The sequence below is a fragment of the Amphiura filiformis genome, chromosome 14 (assembly GCF_039555335.1).
Source record: "Amphiura filiformis chromosome 14, Afil_fr2py, whole genome shotgun sequence".
Lineage (NCBI taxonomy): Eukaryota > Metazoa > Echinodermata > Ophiuroidea > Amphilepidida > Amphiuridae > Amphiura > Amphiura filiformis.
In genome coordinates this window covers 30,573,169-30,596,888 of record NC_092641.1, presented here as the reverse complement: position 1 = coordinate 30,596,888, position 23,720 = coordinate 30,573,169, and the positions used below count along the sequence as shown (strand labels likewise).

Below are 23,720 nucleotides of genomic sequence, written 5' to 3'. Positions count from 1 at the left end.
AGAAGACAGCACAATTCACGCGCGAATTTAAATACGAGGTGGTGTGTGTTACCAATTAAATATTTTTACTTGAGTTGTGTCCAATGTGAAGACGAGACAGGCACTGGTTTATTGATTTCTATTTTGGGTTCCATGATAAATGTTTTTTCAAAATAAATGTGTGTTTTTTTTAAGTGTTGTGCAATAAATAGGGGGATGGGAGTACAAGGATAACAGCAAAAGTGTTGTGCACTATAGACGAATCCAACGAGCCAAGTCATGGTCAGGATTTGGTCGGGCATTATTGGGTCCCCGCATGTGTTGTAAACTGTCATCATTCTTTTGTCTACGTGTAACACGGGTGATAGAATGCAGTTTAAAATACACTCCAAGGCCGCATCATTTCACATTTTCGGTGAGATAGAGCCGACGGGGACCTAGACTATGCCATAGTCGAATTTTATTAAAAATATGTTATTATTAGTCATGATGAACCCATTTCGTTGAACTCAAAATTATTCTGATGTTGATTAAAATTAAAGTATTCAATAGTAAAATGGTCATAAAGAGTTAAAAATATCAGATTATTAGTAACAATAAAAGTAATTGAATGCAACACTATCTTGCATAATAATAATGGCTCACTTTAATACTGGAAAATTCTGATTTTGGAATCTACCAGTTTATTGATAGCGAACCCCGAAAATCCACTTGGGAAGCTAACAAACAGAGGGAGTGCGGTGACTGAAAAGATCAGATACAGATGTGAAAATCTATCAGTTGCACACAAATCAATATAAATCAGAGTTTTATGCTTAAATGTAATAGCCATACAAACTGGGCAAGTGGACTACGGAGAAGTCTAACGGGGACCCAGCTAATGGCTGCCATTGAGGTGTAGGAATGTTGGATTCGTCTATAGTAGTTAATCCTGTTACATCATCACTTCTACGGCGAATAGTGACGAGCTTCGAACATCATCATAATTTGATTTGACTGAAAACGATGAAATGTAATTTGAAACTTTGGATGTTACTTATATAGTACATTAATGTGTATTTTAGAAAGTTTTAGACAATGGACGGACATGGATTAATAAACAGCTCGAGCTCTCCGCGCGGACTGGTCAAGTAACTGTACTATTGCCTGTACTGCCCGCGCTATTTTTATATACAAAACATATTAAAGTCGACGACTGAGAAGACAGCACAATTCACGCGCGAATTTAAATACGAGATGGCGTGTGTTACCAATTAAATATTTTTACTTGAGTTGTGTCCAATGTGAAGACGAGGCAGGCACTAGTTTATTGATTTCTATTTTGGATCGGTTAATGATAAATGTTTTTTTAAAATAAATGTTTTTTTTTGTTGTTGTTGAAAAGTGTTGTGCAATAAATAGGGGGGAGGGAGAACAAGGATAACAGTAACAGTAAAAGTGTTGTGCAGAGGCTCCGGAAGATTTTAAATATTAGTCTTCTGTGTCTTCCATTACCTTTTGGAATATCTTTTTGCAAAACCCTACACAACCTTGCGCATATTGCACTTTATATAGCTTTGCACAATTTGTGTAAGTTCGAAAAACTTTGCGCAGCTTTAGGCAACTTTGTGCAATTTTACGCAACTTTGTGAAAAGTTTGAGCAAATTGACGTAATTAAGTTTAAGCAACTTTGCACAACTTTGAAAAAGTTTATGCAACTTGCCGCAATTTTATGAAAGGTTTACACAACTTTGGGATACTTTTCCCAACTATGAGCAACTTTGGGTAACCATGCGTAACTTTGGAAAATGTTTAGGCAACTTAATGCAACTTTGGAAAATGTTTAGGCAACTTAATGCAACTTTGGTTATTTTTTTACAATTTTGGACAACGTTTAGCAACTTCCGTTGTGACAAGGGGATGTGGGGGTATCAATATGAGACCTTCTCCGGCGCGAAACGCTGAAGGGGGTGGGTGCGGGAGGGGATGTATGCTTTTGAAATGTACCTTAAATTATATCATAAAATTAGGAATGTTAACCCTAAAATTAGGAATTTGACCTTAAAATTAGGAATTTGACCCTAAAATTAGGAATGTGACCCTAAAATTAGGGATTTGACCCTAAAATTAGAAATTTTACCTTAAATTATTGGGGGTAAATTTCTTTTTTCTTCGTATTGAAGATATGTATTTTGATATGTAATTGATCGTCGGCTTTTCATCACAGCTGCATACACTTTAAGTACATATCATTAGATTTATAAAGTTTGCTTCGAGGACTGTTAAATATCAAACAATTTAAAAATATCACATTTTAATAATTTGTCATAAAATTTGTATTATATCGCGAATTACATTTAAAAAAAAATCAAAATTATTTGATATCAGAAGCACATTCCTCGTATTCAGAATGCAATTCGATATGTCTGGTGTACTCTTAGCTCCCACAAAAAATACTGTGCAAAGGTTACTATCCGATTCCGTAAGGAGTACTGAAGTTCAAGGCTGAAAAGCTAGTACAGGCTAAGTAATCATGGTAATAAACAACTTTGACGAAGCATCGAAATCATTATTGCTATTTGTGCAACATTGTATGATAATTGTTAACATGATGTTAAGAAGTGCTGAAGTTGAAGGCTGAAAGCTAGGAAGTAATAAACAATTTTGACGAACCATCGAAATCATTATTGCTATTAACTATTCAATAGTGCGTTGAATGGTAAAAATGTTAACATCATGACGATAAGGAGTGCTGAAGTTGAAGATTGAGCTCTACCAACCAGAAGTGTTTCATCTTTTTTGTCATCACTATAGTTTTTCTCACTTTACTTTTATAACAATTTTTATAATAACACTTTATTTTTTAGTAACATTTCCCGTATTAAATTTCAACTTCAATAAGCTTTAGAACCAATTAAGGTATGAGGCTATGGATCACGAAATGCCTCTTTAATACTGCTGAATTACTGGTCTAAAGTATTTAAATGTATACATCAAAAATAAAGGATAGATGTATCAGAGTCAGCTCATGAAGTGCTCAATGCCATTTTCGGTATCTATTATAAGCATTTAATAGGAATGAAAAGCTTAGACGAATCCAAACAAGCCAAAGCAGATCTTGGGAACATAAAAACAAAGTATATGAAACTCATGAATCTTAGCTACTAGAGACAGTCAATTCCGCCAGAAATATTCATTTGTCGACAAAAACTTACTTTAAAGACAGCAGCCAGCATACATTTCACCCAAATGACGCCGAAAAGATTATGTATACTCTTAATTGATGAGTCATATAGCATTTTCATTTTTTCAAAAAAAAGTAATAAAATCTACCAAAAATGTTACAAAGGTATAAACGAAGCCCCAGAAACAAAACATCGGAGCCCCAAAGTTGAAAAAAAATCCTGTGTGTCTTCATCCTTTTTCAAAGTTGGTCCCATTTATGAACACTCTTATGGCGTACTAAAATAAATTTTGCCATGCTTAATGTTCACTTTGAGCATGTGTTTTTAAAGGGCATTTCGTGATCCACAGCCTCATCCCCACTTTTCTCAAAAAAGTTGAGATTTTTATATCACTGGAAACCTCTGGCTACATAATGTTTATGTACAAAATATTTCTTGCAGATTAATTCGTTTTGCAAAGATATCGTGAAATTTGAATTTCGTTCTGGTGCACCAGAACGAAATTACAACGCATTGTCTGTGGAGCAGTGTAATACACATAATCATGCATAACTCGCGAACGCAAAATCGGAATTAACTGAAATTTTGGGAATAGGCTTTTTTCGTGGATATGTACTGAAAAATGTCATAAAAAGAGGATGCTAGGATCACGAAATACTCCTTTAAAAGTATAAGGTTTGTTCATTCTAATTTAATATTGGGAATGTAAAATGGTATCTTGAAAAATTACGCGCGTTATCTCTTGTGTTGACACCAACTTTGATCGTGAATGCTTATTATATTTTCCCAGTATGAATTTTGACTTCATTTAGCGTAAAAAACTAATTTATTTCCGTCCAAGAATTACCTAGGAAACACAAAAATGTTTTTTAAAACGTTATAAACGCGTTTTGATTTTTTGGTCAAACATCATAAAGGCGTGGGGTATGAGCGACCTTGAAGTACAGGTATCTGGAGAAGGGAAGCAACGAGTTACCCCAAATCACAGCGACTGGTAGTGACTTGGCCGCCGAGTGTTAATATATATTTATTTTGGAAGGTTCGTGTTTGTTTTAAATTTTGGGGCGTTTTTCCAAAATTTGATATTTTTGGTGATATTTGAAAAAAGCGACATGCCAAAGACAAATCTTTTTGCACATACTTTGTTATTGCTAATACAACTCGTTTCAGCATACCTACGTTACAATTCGTTTTGGTGATTTAGTAATATTATAAATTTTGTGACTGCATTTTGGCGTTTTCGATGCGATTTTAGGCTTACCGTGATTTAACGTTGATATCTGGTCTTGCTCCTTTTATAATTTCACTTCGATCGTCGGCTTTTGTAAATAACAGAATGTAGATTGGCTCTGAATAAGTCTCGTAGTCCTCTTGGTGGGTTTTTTCATGATATATTTAGTATGTATTTGCATGCAACAACCCCAAACCGACCTCTGATTTCAGGGTTGAAGGCTGTTTTTGGAATGCCCGTGGACTCAAACAAGTGCACGAGTGGTGACTATGGTTTTATACTTCCCGCATTGATGATTGCGTCAACGCCTAACAATATATACTTCTTTTTATAATTATGTTGACTGTAGCTGGTATATCACTGGTATACAAAGAATTGGTTACATGTCAATGACCATTAACTTCAGGGATAGACCCTTCGGTTATTTATGCGCCTTTCTATCATGCAGTATCTTTACCCGCAGACATGTGCCCGTGTCATGTGACAATATTGCGTAACGTTAAGAAAAGATAAAACTTTAAACAGCAACAATTGATTTCAAGAGATCATAATGATATACTATAATTTAATGATTATCTCATGGTGCCAATATTTGTTTGGTCACAATTATTTACTGGGTGCATACTTTGGGGGCAGTCAGGTTTAAATTACTGGGTGGGCAAAATAATTTATTAGGTGTGCATTTGCCCATCCAGTTTACCTGTTATTTGTCACCCTGCTCCCCATTTCAAAAACCTGGATCCCCTTTTCTATTATCTGTCTCCTTTCCCATTTTCTCCGTTTTTCTCTTCTTCTTTTATTTTTTCAATATAGATCGATCCCAATGAAATGAGGTTTCAATGAAATGAGGTTTGTAAGGAAAGGGATGCTGAAGTGTTGATGAAGTGTTAAGTGCACTCAAAGTGCGCGAAAAAATAACATTTTGCCTGGCAGTAACCATTGCTGGTAATCGTAAGAAAGGCTAAGCATCTCAACTACATATTTTTAATTGTCACTGCACGGATTTTTAATCTCACTGCACGAACGTGCCAGGAGACACGCTAAAATAGCCCCTGTTTCGCCCGCACCTTATACTCCTAATCAGACTCCATTCGGGGGAACTGAACAACCTGGCCCCCCACTTTAAATGTGCTGCGCACGCCACTAATATCTGATACCAGAATGAAATTAAATGACGATATTTTTGCTAAGCGAGTAATCTGCAAGAAATGTTTGGTACATAAACAGTGGTATAAAAATCTCAACTTTTTTGAAAAAAATGTGGGGATGAGGCTGTGGATCACGAAATTGCCCTTTTAAGAATGACAGAATGACAGTTTAATATTGCATTTAAGAGTTTAAGAAATGGGACCAAGTTTGGCGGATGAAGACACGAAGAATAAAATTTGTTCAACTTTTAGGCTTCTTTTACTACTGTAATTTATGTTTGTTTGTTTGTTTGTTTGTTTTGTTTGTTTTTTGTAAATTATGAACTTACCAATTAACGTGTCTTCTGGTTTTGTCTGAGAACAGGAATCGGAGTTGACGGACTTCAGTTACTCCTCACCCGGGCTCCTCACTCCTCAGCAGCAACTCCCTTCGTTAAAATGAGACCAATCGCTTTCTTATCCAACTTCGGTTTTATAGCCTTTCCAAGTTATAGGCCTATTAATGTTAAGTTTGCCGAGGCTCGTGTAGGCGCTGTGCCTGTGCGTAGTCACTATTGCTACATGAAAATACAGTTTGAAGATCACTATCCAAACAGACCATGAACTCTCTCCACCACGCGGGTGACGACAAGTTACAATTTTTCTTACAAATTAAAAAATGTCAGAATTGTAAATGTTCATGAACATTTTGGAATCAGCATGAAATATGCATTAAAATGAATACAAACAAGTCTAGTATTGGTTCAGTGGTTCTTGAGACAGCTCTTGATATTTTAAGAAAAACCAAAAAGTAGTGTATCAGAGAATGTCTTCAAGACTGACGAGATGTAAACCCCAGTTAGTCGACTCTAATAATGAATTGGGGGTGGTAAAACTGTTAGTGTATATCTGCTCTCTGATACAATAAAAAAAACCTCCCTTTAAAAGGGAAAGCCAGCTTCAGTTGAAAAGGGGTGTTGAATACATTTGGTGCGTATGTTAGCCTTATAAATTCCTCAAAATCCCATCCATGCACCATGTGCACGAAGTAGTGTTATTTCAATTCAAGTTTTTGATTTCAATTCGATTCAAATTCAATTCACTTGCCATTAAACTTATTTAGATTCAATTCCAATTCGATTCTCTACTTTATAATATTTTTTTATTCAATTCCAACTCGATTCTCTCTCCATATTTTTTTTATTGATTTGATTGAAATTCGATATTTTTTGTGTCAAATCATTTCGATTCAATTCCAATTAAATGCATCAACATTCAATTTTGATCTATTTTGATTCAATTCACCCAGCATTTCAATTCAATTCAATTCCAACAGTGCTTATTTTTTTTATTGACATTGTCAACGGAAGCATTAAAATTTATGGGGCAGGGGGCAAGTACATTTTGTTCTGGCCTTTGCCTTATGGAGACATAGGTCTGTATTAACCGGGTCTAAAGTTAGACATGGTCTAACGGTAATTTAGTTAATCAGGAATGGTCCTTTTCTCTTATTTCCTTCCTAGAGTAGCTACCAAATTCTAAAGATTTAAGTGCAAAGTTAAAAAATAGTACAAAATAACTTAGTAAAATGTAAAGGAAAATGTCCTTTCTCCTGGGACTAAATTCCACTTAGACGAGGTCTAACTTTAGACCCGGTCTAACTCGTCTGTATATACAGACCATAGTGCAAAGGGCGAGAAAAATGTTTGTGGCTGGCGGGATGGCCGAATAGAGAAAAAGGAAGAGGACGAGCCTTTGTTTTAATTGAACTGTCTCAATGTGTGTTTAATGTAAAACCTGATAGGTCAGTAACGTTGAATATGAAAGTCAGGTGGCCGGTTGACACCAGTTCCCAAAAATGGGAACACGAAAATTTTTGTACGCGTGGGTAAGTCGTGGGGGGCAGAACCCCACCTTCAGAGTATCTTTTACAAGCAGAAGTGCATCTAAATAATCATCACGTAGTATTTCTCTTAAAGGAGGATTTCGTGATCCTAGCATCCTCTTTTTATGACATTTTTCAGTAGATATCCACGAAAAAAGCTTATTTCCAAAATTTCAGTTGATTCCGATTTTGCGTTTGCGAGTTATGCATGATTATGTGTATTACACTGCTCCATAGACAATGCGTTGTAATTTTGTTCTGGTGCACCAGAACGAAATTCAAATTTGGCGATATTTTTGCTGAACGAATTAATCTGCAAGAAATATTTGGTACATAAACATTATGTAGCCAGAGGTATCCATTGGTGTAAAAATCTCAACTTTTTTGGGGAAAAGTGGGGGGGATGAGGCTGTGGATCACGAAATGCCCCTTTAATTATCCTCAACAATATTTTATTTACTCCAGACTATAACATAGGCCTACAGGATTCAGTCACACCTCAATCCTATACTTTAGCTTCCTACTCCTACCACTACCTCTGCAATACTACACAGCTAGCACCCTCTCTGCAGCAAGGACGAGAATGACATGCGGGAACCCAGCCAGCTAGCACGTACTGCGCGCTGATTGGCTGACGGTTAATTGATTGATTGAATCGCACATGGGCAGTAGCGCCCATTAAATGACGTAATGCAGAAATGAAATTTACGCGATTTGGGTAGGAAAATGAAAAGGGGATTACCTAAAAATAATATTATGTGTTTACTTAATTTACCAATACCGTTTCATGTTCAATATTAGACTGTTTTAGTCCATTTTTTTTTAATTCCATATGATTTTTAGAGGGGGGTGCCAGGGTGGGAGGGGTCCTCCTTGGGATAAGGAGGACGTGTCCGCCGGCCCGCTGGCGCTGCCTTTGCATGTTAATTGATTTGAAATCTATAAGAAGTCAGAGATGCCAGTTTTCAGGTTTTAACCTGAATTCAGGTTTTTTGTGAGTTCAAATTCCCGCGTTTTTATTTATTTTCAGCCTGTTTTGGGGCTTTTTGGCCTGCATTCGCGCGCTTTTCAGGTTTTTTGAGTGAAACTGACTGGCATCTCTGGAAGTGGAGACTGGAGGGTTGCATCTAGTAGGCCTACTGCTGATAAATAAAAGCTACATTTCAACTTCAAGATTCTTTATCAGCAAGGACAACTGAAGTTTATTGTATCAATAAAGTCAAAAAAAATCTTATTGCATGTTTTTAATGACATTCATTAAAATTCTAAAGAAAAATAGGCCAATATGTCTAATTCAAGTTTACTTGTGTACAAAATAAAATATTGTTCATTTCAGTCATTGAGAATTTTAATGCCGAGTGACCTTTAGTGCAGTAGGCCTATTATATTGGCAAATTTAATATTTTTGCAAATTAAGTTAATTTGCAAGTTGCAACTATCATACTATCTAGGCCTAATCTACTGAATTGAATTGGTATCGAAATACACTAAAAATATTGATTCCAATTCAATTCTTTCCCTAGTCCTCGATCGTTATTTAGGCCTACGACAGGGCACAGTGTCATCGCCCCGATATCTTCATGGCAGAAATCGCCATGGTATGTTGAATCCACAGCCACGCATGGCCATTTTGTTCCGACCTTTGAGACGCATAATGAGCCGAGGGACATGACTAAGGCTACTGACAATAGCCTGGTAATTGACCTCTCTGTGTGTGAGTCAGCATATATACGCCATCATGGTCATCGACTTTTATACTGCCTCCACGGGAGTGAGTGCAGCTAGCCTACGCGCTGGGCTATAGATCGGCACATATAAAATCAGAATATTTTTGTAAGTTTTTGAGTTCAAGGCGCACGCTTCTTTCTCAAGACGCTAGCTGACGACTCAGTATCATATCCGTTGAACATATATATATTCAAGTGCAAGGAACCAAATCTGGATTCTTTAGACTAAATCAATTACGGGAGATATTCATCATTTTCTACCCCGGTATCCAAAGATTTATCGTCTGAATATCAAATCGTGCACAGCACATTCACGTGTATCGATCCCGGGTATTTATTTTAGTATCTCTGCTGTACAAGTAGGTTAATTAGGGGAAGTGGGGCAAATTGGTTCACCTAATGTCCCATTTTGCCCCACCAGATTTTACTCGGCTATAGGCCTAATACTAATATAATACCCGACAACTTGCGACAAGTGACCACTACAAAACAAAATGTACATCACCAGGAGTCTAGTAGACTTACGTTTCACAAAAATTGGTGCCCATCGGCTTCCGGCTTCATTATTTTATTAAGGTGTCTTTAAGGCGTCCCATTTTACCCCACTGCAAAATTTTTCTGTAAAGAAGCTGGGGTAAAATGGGACAGCTGGGGCAAAATGGGACGCCATTGATTTACTATGGGACATTTTTGTTGGGGCAAGATGGGACAGTGCGAGTTAGCACACAGTAAATCAATGGCGTCCCATACATTTTACCCCAGTTTGGCATATTTCTAAAAGAAAGCTTTTCTTATAATTTTCGAAGAAAAAAGTAACAATTTTTGTCTTATTTATTTGAAAGGGTGGCTTAATCCGGAGCTATCCGGGCCATTGATTCAACTTAATATTGAGTCACAAGTCGTGACCTCTGCTTAGACATGACAAAAAAATGGAATACTTATTTTGATATGTTAAGTTAAGCTAACGACCCTCAGAAGTTCCTGTTTAATGAAGAATGGTAGGCCTACTTTTAAACGGTTGGAAATTTAAATAGACATTATATCAAAGTTCTTTTGTTGCAAAAATGTGACTATTTTAAGGTATAAAAGTACTTCCGAAATCACTGTCCCAAAGTATCCTGTGTCCCAATTTGCCCCAAGTTACCCTACTCATGAGCCAGGCGATGTCGGTGGGAATGGGCATTTTGAGGGGGAACCCGAATTTGTTTTTGAGTCTCGGGTCTCGGGGGGGGGCGCAAACTTTTTGTTGAACTAGGATAGAGGGTAGATTTCAGTTTAATTCGGGAAAACAAGGCGGGGGAACGGCGAAAATTTTGAGCGGACGAGAGGGGGGAGAGAGGGGGGAACGCGAACGGGAATTTTTGTTCGGTTGATATTTTTCCAAAACACCCCCCTGCCGCGGTCCCTAAAACCATACAATGGATGGAACCCGGGGGATGGAACAACCCTGACCGCCCTGCCTGACCGAGAGAAAAGCCATTGCTGGCTGGACTGACCGCCCTGGAATTTTAAAACACCTTAAAAAACAAAAAAACACGCGGCCGGCTCTCAGCTCTGTGCCCCTGAGGAGCCCAATTTGATTTGAGCCCAATGAGTCGTTGGCGCCCAATTTTGCGCCCAAAAGTCGATTGATCGATTAAATTCTGCTCTGACTTTTCCAACGTCTCGTCGTACTGGTATGTTTTTTTGTCAGTGTTTGATATATAAGCTTACTGTTTACAACTTGATTCTGACTCTACTGGCTGCTGAGCATACCGATTTTTAACAAGGTAAACCCCAAAAAATTATATCTCAGATTCAGAACTCAATTTCTCAAAAAAAAAGGGGAAAAAATACTTGAAAAATGCAGAGGCAATTTTTTTGGCAGAGGTGCAATGGGTGCTACATGTTACATGTACAAGTCAATGATGTAGGTGTAGGCATTTCATCAGGGCTGTCAACTTTTTTTAATTGCTTGGGGTGAGACAGAGGCGTACCGAGATTTGCCGACTCCAATATTCATTTTGAACCATGATTATTTATTTATTTTTATAATTTATTCATGATGATGCGTGAGATTTTACTCCTTTTTCAACTTTTTGCGTCAGATTTACTACCTAGCGTGAGATTACATGGATCGAATCCATGGGTTCCTACAGTCACCCATGGAAAACAGGGTACTGAAAAGCAGTACACCATGTACATATGTCAAAATTAGGTATCTTTAGCTCATTTACATACAATGTAATATATTTAGACACCAAAATCATAGCAATATGCCAGAAAAGGAGTACTATGAAGGATTTTGTACTCAAACCCACTCCTCCACAAAGATCAGGTATGGTGACACAAGAGGGCGCTGCACACTTTTTTCTCAGACCCCCTGCCAAAAATGTTGTCATTTCATGCTGAGATAGGGCAAATGGAATAAAAAAAACTGTTTAGAAAATCAAACTAAATATCACCCATGTATAGCCCACTGCTACTAATACTATTACTAGCAAGTAGCAAGGCAGCCTAAAATTTTACGCCATACATCCTTAGCCTTTGACAGTACATGGTGGTTTTATTTTGTGCACATAGACATAATTTTGGGCCTTCGAGAACTCTAGCTTCGTTTAACCATGAAGATGGCTTGACACCACTAAGATTTCTGGTACAGAGGAACATCATGCAAGTGTTGTAAATGTGTGAGTTTGGTTATGGTGGATTATTTCCCACAAGGTCAAATGTGGTCACGAACGGGGGATCTTTTGGCTGAGGTGTCATCTTTGAGCCCCTGTGAAATTTTTATTAAGCCAATGAGTGGTCTTTCCAGGCTCACTGCATCTCCCGCGGGAACTAGACTACCAGTTCCCGCGGGAGATGCAGTGAGCCTGCAGGAAAGCACCTGTGATCAAGATGGCATACCCTGCTATCGAAAGCTACAGTAAGAAATGTAAGTTTTATTCTCTGGATTTGCCTAGCAAAAATAAAATAATTAAACTGTTCATATCTTTGGAACTAACTGTTAAATTTCAATGGGGTTTTCTGCAAAATGTAGCTTTGCAATGCTTTATACAATATCATGTAAAAAACAAAGAATTGAATATGCCTGACTTTAGATTGATTTTGTTTGATCACACCACATATTATTACTTTACCATTTTCACCCTGATGTGGCAGTGATCTCACTGCGCATTTCATTGAGCAGTTTCAAATCGCCAGCCGCCAGTGTTCGTTTTTATTAGCTCTAGCGTGCACATGTACATGCTTATAAATGTCGCATTGATATGTGCATGAAACAGCTGCCACAACGTGTTGATGTCACTGCCACATCAGGCCGAAAAATACATCTTATTTTAGTTTTTTGAGTAAAGAATAACAAAATTAATATCTGATGGAAATTGTACATTATGGCTTTAATTTGCAAGGGGTTAGAATTTTATTCTTTCCTTACTGTTTTTGACAGTGTGGTTATATCACGATTGTCAGTGTCTGCACTAAGCCTGATGCAATCTTTTGAAGTTCTGATGTTATGCAAAATGTTAAAACCCCTTTTTTGTATTTGAGGCCTTCATCACCAGAAGTCATTAGAACTATTAGGGAAGCCTCTGAGCCTAAAATAGACATTGAAGACACTAAATTCTGAGAGCACTTCACTTTTCTCCTTCTTAAAAAAGTCTTAAAATTTTTAGCCCCTGGACCCCAGCTGTAATGGATTTCACACTCCTAAACGCACATGCTTAGACTATAAAACTACAAAATTTCCCCGAGTCAAGTGTTTCAATAATCGGTTTTATAATAATAATGGCCCATTGACAATTTCTTATTGAGGAAATACTGATGATCATGCGCTATATTTGATATCGTCGATCTAATGGCACAGGCCTTTTAAGTTCTTCTCGAAGACACTGCCAGAATAGGTACTGCCCATACCCATCTGCAGGCCATTTTAGGCACAGAACTCTGCAAAATAATTGTCTTAGCAGCAGAGTTAATCTCCTTTGAGGAAGCTCTTCCAGGAGGATAAAGATCAGGACATTAGGATTCTCTTCCAGAAGCCTGCGATGTGCCATGTTTAGTTCAAAGTGACACCAGTTGTCGTCAACAAAATGAGGCGAGAGGATTGCAATAACTTTGCGACTTCTTTGTATGTGAAGTGACAATTCATTTAAGATGAGTCTGCCTGCGCGTATATCTCTGGTCTTAAGACAAAGTCTGAATGGTTCTTCACCTTCCTCAATGTTGGCTAAAAGTTCACCATCTACCCAATCTTCATCTTGTCCATGGTATATCACATAAGCATCATATCGAGGTACACCATCCTCATCTTCATCATCACCAAAAACATCATCATTATTATTATCAATAAGGTTGTTTTGATATGGTCTTCTGTTGAACAGTAGGAAGCGTATGTATTGAATATGCCAGCGATACCGTACTGCTATTATAGTTGTAATGACTACTACAGTGAAACATGCTAAACCTATTGAAATGTACATCCACAATTTTGATTTGCAGTCCAAAGCGATCTCTATTATACTCAATCCATTTTTTGAGTCTGGCAAATGGCAAATATAGCTAAAGTCATCAGTAGAGAGAAGACCAATAGCACCATCATAAAGACTAACAACTTGATCAGTTAGTAACCACTTCCTCAATGGCATAACACTGCAATCACACATTAGTGGATTATTTTGAAGCTCTAATGTTTGAAGTTCTGGGTGGTTTGATTGGGAGAGAAATGATCCCGGTACAACTGCAATTCTGTTCCCGCTCAAAAGTAATGTATGCATACGATTCAAATTTTGTAGAGTACTAAGTGATACAAGTTGGTTGTTACTCAAATCCAGCCATGTCAAGTTGACCAATAGCATAGCTTCTTCTTTGCCAATAGCAGATATTGGATTTGAATGCAAGTCAAGAAATTGAAGACTCTGTGATTTAAATGTATTCAGGACTGTTTTGATTATGTTTTGAGCATACATGAACTCTGAACTTATCTGAAGGTTGGCCATATGAAGTCTTTGTAAATTAGGTACAGTAACCTCAGTTCCAGCAATAAAATTCCAAATCTCAATTTCATTGAGATTAAGAGTAGTAAGTTTTGGACATGTACAACTACCGACCTGGATGAACCAAGATGAAGCATCTAGGATATTTAAAGTAGGTGCATTATGACAAGTCTTCACTAGATTTATTCCTACTGAGGGCCATACTGGTGATGAGTTATTAAGCAGCAATGTTTTTAACTTTGGGTTACATGGAAAGCTTTGTGGCAAAGAATAAATCCTATTCTCTGATAAATCTATTGTCTCAAGTGATGCTATCAAACAAAGCTGATCGTGAGTGATATCATCCTGTATAGCATTGCCTCCCAGGTTCAAGACTTTAAGAGAATTGTAAGCTCTGAATATATCTAGTGCTTTTGTCGCTAATACATTGAAATATAAATAGTTTAAATGCAATTCTTGCAAGTTTTCTAAGCCATCAAAGGCATTTGGTGAGAACATTTTAACAGGTTGAGAATATCCACCATTCCCAATTATCCATAGCACCTGAAGACTCGGAAACCACTTGAAAGGAGAACCTTCAATCCAAAATTCATCAGCAAAGATTTTAATTACAGTCAAACTTGCATTCCATTTTGCCAAACATTTAAATGTTGTGGAATTAAGTAGGTTAAGAGTATCAAATGACTCTAGAGATAAGCTTTGAAGTGGTGAATTTAACAAGCTTATATCCTGTATCCCTGTGTTTATATCACCTTGGAAAGTTGTCAAAGAAAGGCTGATGAGGTTATGTAGATATTTGTATAGAGAGGTTACATTGGAGTTAAATGTATCAAGATGTTTCAAAGGTATTTTTGTAAAGCATTCATCAGTTATAATTTGGTCAGCATCAATATAGAACAACATTAATGTCTGCAGGGAGATAAGATGGCATAAATCAAAATCCATTCTTTTTTTTATGCCAGCGGTATTACGCAGGTCAACATGAAGGTATTCTAATTTAGTAAATCTGGTGAAGAACTCTCTGGTGTCACCGCTAGTTGCATATGTCCAGTATAAGCATCTGCACAGATGAGATGTTGATAAAAGGGGTGCTTGGCACATTGTTGAAGCTTCCAAAATCAATGTTCAAGTTCTCCAAGTTTGTCAGTGCTGCAAATGTCGAAGAAGTGAGACTGATGATCCGGTTGCCTGTAAGATCAAGTGTATGTAATGAAACAAGATCTCTAAACGGAGTACCGGTCAAATTGTTCAAGTTATTGTTTGACAAGTCGAGCAGTAAGAGTAGGTGTAGCCCTTTGAAACTATTATCATAGATGTAGGAGATATTGTTTTTAGACAAATCCAAGTTCAGCAAGTTGAGTCCAGTGAATGCATCATCAGGAATAACATTAAGCTGGTTGTAGTCTAATTTAATTACTTCTAGAGAAGCGTTGCTTGGTAATAGTGGAATACACACTAGGTTTCTGGCTCGGCAATCCAACCTTGTATGGTTGTAGACTTTACAAGGAATACTTCCTGATGGGTAACATAGCGATTGATGAGTGGCTGCCAAAGGCAGTACCAGTCTGTGGCACAATAAGAGTATGCTGATGTATTGTAGTATAATCACTGCCATGTTGAATCAAGTAATTGATGGTGGTAGTGTAGAAAGAACTAAACCAACACAATATTGAACATGTACATTGTAGGAAAGAAATTCAATGTTATTTCTCTGTACATAATTACTGCATATACATGTATCAGATCAGAATTAACATTTTAACTTGATTGGGCTACATGTATTCCAGTTGAAATCCATACACCCCCTGTGGAAGACATGACCTTAATCTCCCACTCAGGGAGCATGAATTTCAAATGGGTTAAAATAGGTGACTCATGTCTTCCTTAGGGTGTATAGATTCCAACTGGAATAGCGCATTGCAATCCTATACTGTGATCATCAAATTCAGTTTCAGTTACTTATTCTGTTACAAGTATTTCTTCCTGAACATTGGTAAACTTTCCCTCCTATAGTTACATGCAGTGTCCGAAATAAGGAAAATATGGAGGTTATCCCGAGGATAACTAAAGCATAAATTCTGCTTGTCCTCACTACATTTTGGTTGTCCCCAAAATGTGTCATACGTTTGGAGGTAAAATATAGTGGTTGTCCAGGGGATAAGTTCATAGCTCAATATGGTTGTCCCCAGTGATTTTTGGACAAGAGGACAAGAGGATAAGTGCTTATTTCGAACACTGGTTACATGTGATAAAAATGGTGATATGAGAAATCTGACCTGTAATTTATACCATAAATCAAGGCTCATGTAGTCCGTTTTGAAAAGTGAGGTGGGAGGGGGCATTTGGCTTAAATAACTGAAAAACAATAAATAATGGCTTTCCAAAAAGGTGTGTGTGTATGGGGGGGTGCCCTATGTGTCAATATTCACCTAAACTCCCACATTGGAAATCATTATTTCCCAGAAAAACAGCATACAGTATGGACCATGATGGGCTCATCCCAATCCCCAATGGCATTGTTCAATAACCTCAATTAAACAATTATTATGCAAAATTTGACATCGAGTTGAGAGTATGAGTTTTTGTACCCAAATTTTCAAAGGTCATTCAATGAATGTGCAAATGTATTAGGGTTAAAGAACTGCGCACTGATGGATGAGCTTGTTGTGGGTCCTAGTGATACAGCAGGCCAGAACATGGGTTATTCCTTCATGTAATTTTACACGAAAATGGCTAAATAGTAACACAAGTACATTGTACTACAGTAACTTTATTCCACATTGAAGGTATGGATACATGTAGTCTTGCAAATATAGGCTAACTTTCCCCCAGGCATCCAATATGCCATGCATTAGTAGGACTACAGCAATACCACAGCAATACTGGTATCTAGTTTATACTCTCACAATTTCCATATTCTGTGTAGCTTCCTCATTTATGCATTGTACATATGAACTTATTGCTATGCTAGCCAAAAAGCCCGCAAAAAGGCTAGCAACTGATACCCTATGAGGAGGAACTTGATACAAAACCAGGCAGAATCAAAGTTCAACATTAAATATGAAATATTTACTTGTGGTGTCGTAGCTGAATTTTATAGTTGATCGCCTCGGCAGAAAAAGTAAGCAACATGCATGCATCCTCTTACATTGTACATGCATGTGCTCTTAATATACTTCAGTTTTTAAGAGTGTCAAGCTGATTGTCCTATTGACGAATCCAACGAGCCAAGTCATGGTCAGGATTTGGTCGGACATCTTTGGGTAGCCGCTTGCACCAACCTGGTGTTTTGAGCGTCCAATTGTGCAAATAAAAGCCGCCTAACACATAGAGAAGATGCAAGGACGAGGAGGGTTAATAGATTAATATATATAATAGAGATAATTCCACAGGTAATCCCATCGCATCTATTCACATATAGTCCTTTTGTTCGCAAGTACATCAATGCATAGATACCGTGTGTAGTTAATCCGATTATTAGGTCTATGTATTAAGGTGTAAAACGGGTGATGGAATGCAGTTTAAAATTTCCGCCAAGGCCGAATCATTTCACATTTTGAGTGCATTGTAGCCGACGGCTACCCAACTAAAGGCTGCTTATAGTCAGGTGTAGGAATGTGTGAATTTAGATTCGTCTATAAAACCATATTTCTTGCAAAAAAAACCAACTTGTGAGTGGCCGGTGTCACATGAACTTGCAGAAAATTTAAAAACAGGGGGTCCGAACTCTATTTGGTGGGTCCGGGACCCCAAAAAGCAACCGAGGGCTACCCCTGATTGGCACATTGTGTATTTGTGTTTGGATATGTTATATAATGCATGTAATAAAAAATAATGTTTATAAATTCTGCTTATTTTATCACAATTACAGGGTGTTCTACCCAGAGAATCTCCAATGCACCACTTGAGGAGATGGAGGAAATACAAGACCAGTCTATAACAGAGGAACCAGTCCTCATCTTAACCGATGTCTCGACTGCCATGGATTCTGCAGAGTCGATTACTGCAGCTCCTCAAAGTACAAACTCAGAAATATATTACACGGAGTCTGCAGAGTCAAGCACTGTAGCTGCTCAAAGCACAAGCTCAGAAACATATTACATGGAGTCTGCAGAGCCAAGCACTACAGCTGCTCAAAGTACTAACTCACAGATATATCAACCACTATGGAGCAAACTGAGTCATGAAGAAATTGCAGATATCGTTAGCCAACAAGTGATTCAAGTATCTCAACTTGAACTTGAAGAATTCCCCACCGGCGACGGCCGACTTGAAGACTCTCCCGCTGACGCTGGACACGTAACTTGTCATCACATGACTGGTATCCGGTGGAAAGATCTTCTCGATATGATCATTATCACCCATAATGCAACATGTGTGCAACAGACAGGTGTGACTTTCAGCCACGACAATATCAAAGTTGGTGTCACGTTGGAAGCTGATGGATTAGGTATAGGACTGCAACGAAGTTGTACAGGTGTCACAGGAGTGGAGAAGGTACATGTTGGGGTTCAAACGGTACAAGAGACAAAGAAAAGCACACATGTGCAGTGTGTTTTAAAAGAAAAGAAACTTAGCGACGATGTTGTATATGTAGCAGATTCAGGTCAAACGTCAGATGATGGTATGAACAAAAAGACGGTTCTGAGAGAAAGAAGGACTAAAGCAATGGTCCTGCAGGAACATGAGGAGGTGGAGGAGGATGAAGAGGAAGGTGGAGATGAATATGATGATAGTAATGATCCGGACTGGAAGAAGGAAATGAAGGACACTTTGAAACGATTACAGACACGACGAAATCATCCTTCGACTCACACCGATGATGACGGCGAGGATGATGATTTTGATGACGACAACGACGAAAATGATTACGATGATGACGTTGATCAAATAAAACAATCGAAAGGTAGAAAAGCAATTCAGAGCCCAGTCGAATTGAACAAAATAGCAATAAGATATAAATCCGATCGCCCAGTTTCTGTAAATTTAGAGTCTGTAAAGATGGAGAACACACAGGAGATGTTACAGAATCCAAATAAAACAAATCTGAATGAACATCAGGATGACAAGCCTGTGAAAGGCCTTCCAGCGAAGTGTGACATTTGTTCGAGGCGTTTCAAATCTCGAACGGCGCTCAAGAGACACATGAAAGTCCATGAACCAAATCATAATCAACACCCATGCACTTTGTGCGATAAAGTGTGTAAAACTAAGTGTAATTTAGAACTCCACATGGCAGCACATTTTAGACCGAAGAAGCCGAAAAGTAACATTTCAAATAGTAGTCAAAAAGGCGTGACACGCCTTCCACGAGAAAAAAGAACAAAAGCGTCAACGACATGTACAGTTTGTGGGAAGACTTTCAAGTTTCCACGAAATTTAAGGAAGCATGAAAAAGTTCATCAGAAAGAAACTAACTTTCCATGCCAACATTGCGACAAAGTTTGTAAATCTGCATTTTATTTGCAGCTACACATGAAGGTCCACGCCGAAGAAAAACAACACAAGTGCACCGACTGCGATCAATCGTTCGGGCAGATACATCAGTTGAAACAACATTTATCCAAAATGCATGATAAGCACGAGGAACATAAGTGCGGTGTTTGCGGAATTGTTTACAAGTTCAAATACACGCTCAGAGATCACATGCTGCAGCATACCAGCGAGAAATCGTATCTATGCGAGACATGCGGAAAGACTTTCACGCGACCGTCCACGTACCGTTTGCATCAGAAATATCATGCGGCGAGAGCTAATCCAAACGCCTTTAAATGCGGGTTGTGTTCGAAATCGTATCATTACCGTAAGTTGCTGAATGTACACATACGAAATGTACACATGGGTGAACGCAATTACAAGTGTCGGATTTGCGGTATTGGTTTTTTTACGAGACGGCAACAGATGAGTCATGAGGAGGTTCATCGAAACAAACCATTGCATATTTGTACGTTTTGTAACAAAGGCTTCGCCAAACAACACACGCTGTTATTTCACAAAAGAATGCATATGGGGGTTCGCCCGTTTAAATGCCAATACTGTAAGAAAGGATTCACTAGTAAAGACATGAAATCCAAACATGAAAAGAAACACACAACCACAGAACAACCTGAGAGACCTTTCCAGTGCAAAGTGTGCAACGCTAAATTTACGAACAAAACGGCGTGGTCAGATCACGAAAATCGACATGCGGGAATTAAGAACCACAAGTGTCAGTTTTGTCCCATTGCGTTTGTCACAAGAGGAGAGTTGATTCGACATCTTAGGACGCACACAGGAGGGCGCCCTTTTCAGTGTAATCATTGCGAGAAGAGCTTTTCAAAGAAACGAGAGCTGACAGAACATGAGGTGTGGCATGGGTCTGTGGAGATACCATTTCCAATGGCAATACCAAATAGCTAATTTGAGACAATATAAGGTCACCGAAAAGTGATGTTATGCATTAGTGGGAATATATGGTCGAATCCAACGAAAAGTGTACACGGCATGTTCAGGGCCATAACTTAAAAGTATTAATCAATTGGCATTCATTTTGTATTGTGTTTATTCGCTTTGATCATACGCTTCAGCGCCATATATAATAAGACCCCTTCTGTGAAAAACTTAGACACAATGACCCCAAAACATGCTATTTTTACCCATTTTTTCAAAATATTTCTTAAAGTATTTTTAAAAACGTCTAAATCAGTTATGAAAAGAAGTCATTGGATTGAATCTAAATTGATTTCCTGAAAGGCGTGTATTCAAAGATTGCCTGTTCAATTTTTCACATATTTGTACATAATTATGATTTTTTTGTGATCATTTTTTTGAGTGGTATTTTTTTACATTACCTACTAATACAATTTTTCATAGCACTAGATATATCTTTAAAAAATGGAAATCACTAATAAATGCGCAAATTGATACAAGCTTTGATATGTCCAATACTGAAATGCATTGCATTCAGGCATCTTTATTATTGTGTTTAGCTGCCAGAAATTCTAAATGGCACAAAGGTAGGTTTGGTAAAAAATATGCATTACCTCCGAATACATGTTAAAAGCTGTGTCATTTCCACAAAGTGAGAGAATAGTAAACAATAGTTAAGCAATAGGTGCAGGGTAATACACTCTTTATTTCTACCAAGTTTCAATAGCCTGTGTTTAAATATTTCTGAGATGTCAACAATAAAAGCAAGTATTCAGAGGTAAATTTCGGTAACCGAATGTTACCTCTGAATACAATTTGACATCATGACAGTATTGTGAAACACCGCCATTCATGCCAATGCCCATATTGGTACATAACGAAGGCCTGTATGTTTGCTATCAAATCATATGTCAATGAAAGTTGCGAATTCACATACATGCCCACCATGCAAAACTGAATACGGCTTAATTGTTGAAAAATATGTACTGAAATAGACGACGGTCTGCTCATTTGAAAGAAAAATCAGATTCAAAGAAGATTAGAAGGGGATAAATACTTGGATTTGTCAACTGTCATGTGTGCTTCATTTTAAATGTTTACCGACCTTCTGGTGTCTGAGTAATTTGTGTCCAAATTGATTTATTCGAAGGTAACTTTTGACGTTTTCGCTAAGGTTACCTACGAATACCATGGAAAAAAACGACTGTTCTCATTGTCTCATGATCTAGACAACATAATGATGGACCCTGGTATAAAGCTAATTGTAGTTGCCCTCAAACGAAAGGCCACAAGACGTAACTGACTCCAAGATGGACTTCACAAGTCTGCAATAACGGTTTTAAGCGAGTTGTGTGCAATTAAGCAAATTAAAGTCACTTTAGTGCCTTTGTTTCTTACTTCAATACTCTTTCAACCGCTGTGAACCGACATTATTAAAATACATGATAGGGTCTAAAGTATCAATAAACGCACATAAAGAAAATGATACATTCAAAGTGCTTTATAAAATGAAGTTTTGATTGGGATATCCACCAAAAGTCTAATTCTTACGTACAAATACTGAAATGTTACTTGCGAATACAGCATAATACATGACATGTGTAATGAAGTGTTGCTACCAATGGAAATTAATTGTCAAAAACTTTAAGCGGTACCCCAGGACACTATTATTACCCATATACGGATTCATTCAACAATTATTTATTATGTAAAATTGCTGATTAACTACTTGTATATCAAAATGAAGTGGTCAAAATCTTGCTAAAAGCATCAAAAAATTTTTGATCTAAGGTAATAGCATTTATTCATTTGGACGTACCATCTGAAAGAGATCTAAAACTACCATTTTATTAATTCATTACCATAATAGCAAACTTTAAACCTCTAAACTCAATATAGATATTGTTAAATCGCTCATGTTACCTACGAATACCGGGTTTGTTCACCTTTTCATTGTATAAAGCGTTAGGTGTATGCTTATAATTCCTAATATTCTTGAAAACATATATCCTACTCGTTCTTATACAATGTGTAAATTGATTCATACTCATTTGATAAATAAAATACAGAAACTGACCTAAACTTCATTTTCAAAAATAAACTAGCATAAATTGACTAAGATCATATTGATCAAGCGTTATAAAAATAAAACAAATATTTTCTGGTTGAGCTAGCATTTTCCTGACACCCTGTGGTCTAAATTACACAAAAAAAGCGTTAATGGGAATATTCCATTTGTTTTAGGTTGATTAGTATTGCGATAGTGAAAGCATCCTAGTGGTATTCGTAGGTAACATTGGGTTTTGATATCACATTTACTATCACACGTCCTGGATTTATTTTTCAAGATTAGTAATGGCACTTTTGGTTCCTATAAGGCCAATATGTCATCAATCAATGGGCAAAAGGAAAAAATTGTGGAGACATTTTTATTTCGGACTTTTATTTTTGGCCCGTGGACACTTTTTGGTTGGATTCGACCATATGCGTTACTTTATTAAATGTAACTGTCAGGATAGGAAATAATACTTTAAAATATGCCGGGTGGTTTCTTTTATTTAAATGAGGGAACAGAAATGTGTGGTAGATTCAGGGTACATATTCAGCCATTTAGTTCAGAATTTGGTGCATTTTCAGCCATTTTGGTGTATTGATGGCCTTCATTTCATTAAAATTTGGTTTAAGAAAGGGTGTTTTTCTCCTAAGGGTAACACAACAATAGTTTGTTCTAAGTTTGTATACCATACCTATATTACTTTGAACAAACTTTTGTTGTGTTACTCTAAGTAGGCGCTGTGCAATAATTAGGAGCCCTTGGGGATGGGGGGGGGGGGCAAGAAATATTTGGTACACAAAACTACACATTCTAGGTACATGTATGTTATCACAAATAACTTGAACAAGTCAATTTTAAAGACTTGGAAAAACTTTTATGCTATTTCTAAAGGCATTTACCAAATATATCAAAATCAGGTCTTAGTCATATTGTCTCGATCATCAACTGCTTTATATTGGATGGAATTGATATACAATTAATTGATGTACTTGATTAAAATTGATGTATTTGTCACTGTAATCTGTGTAGATGACTTTTGTGGAAGAAAACATGTAGAGAAGTTACGGAAAATTTTCATTGAAACAAAACCAAATAATTTACTTACTATTGACGGTTTTGCCTATTGTGGTCATCAGAATGATGATGGATGATCCTTACTTCCGGTT

The 23,720-nt window shown here is 37.4% G+C and overlaps 2 protein-coding genes across 2 annotated transcripts; one reads left to right on the top strand and one right to left on the bottom strand.

The window, feature by feature from the left end:
• The first annotated feature begins 10,780 nt into the window (after positions 1-10,780).
• LOC140169948 (uncharacterized) lies at positions 10,781-20,539 on the top strand. The gene is made up of 2 exons (XM_072193258.1): positions 10,781-10,883; positions 17,962-20,539. Exon 2 carries the CDS (start codon positions 18,003-18,005, stop codon positions 20,487-20,489), a length of 2,487 nt encoding a protein of 828 aa, XP_072049359.1. The 5' UTR covers positions 10,781-10,883; positions 17,962-18,002; the 3' UTR covers positions 20,490-20,539.
• LOC140169350 (toll-like receptor 2 type-2) lies at positions 12,930-14,588 on the bottom strand. The gene is made up of 2 exons (XM_072192605.1): positions 13,874-14,588; positions 12,930-13,405 (listed from the first exon to the last, which is right to left on the bottom strand). Exons 1-2 carry the CDS (start codon positions 14,586-14,588, stop codon positions 12,930-12,932), a joined length of 1,191 nt encoding a protein of 396 aa, XP_072048706.1.
• Positions 20,540-23,720: the final 3,181 nt, after the last annotated feature.

Coding starts and splice junctions, on each gene's coding strand:
- LOC140169350 (XM_072192605.1), bottom strand. CDS start 14,588: ATGTTCTCACCAAATGCCTTTGATGGCTTAGAAAACTTGCAAGAATTG. Junction 13,406..13,873: donor TACTCTACAAAATTTGAATC/GTATGCATACAT, acceptor GTGATGATGAAG/ATGAGGATGGTGTACCTCGA.
- LOC140169948 (XM_072193258.1), top strand. CDS start 18,003: ATGGAGGAAATACAAGACCAGTCTATAACAGAGGAACCAGTCCTCATC.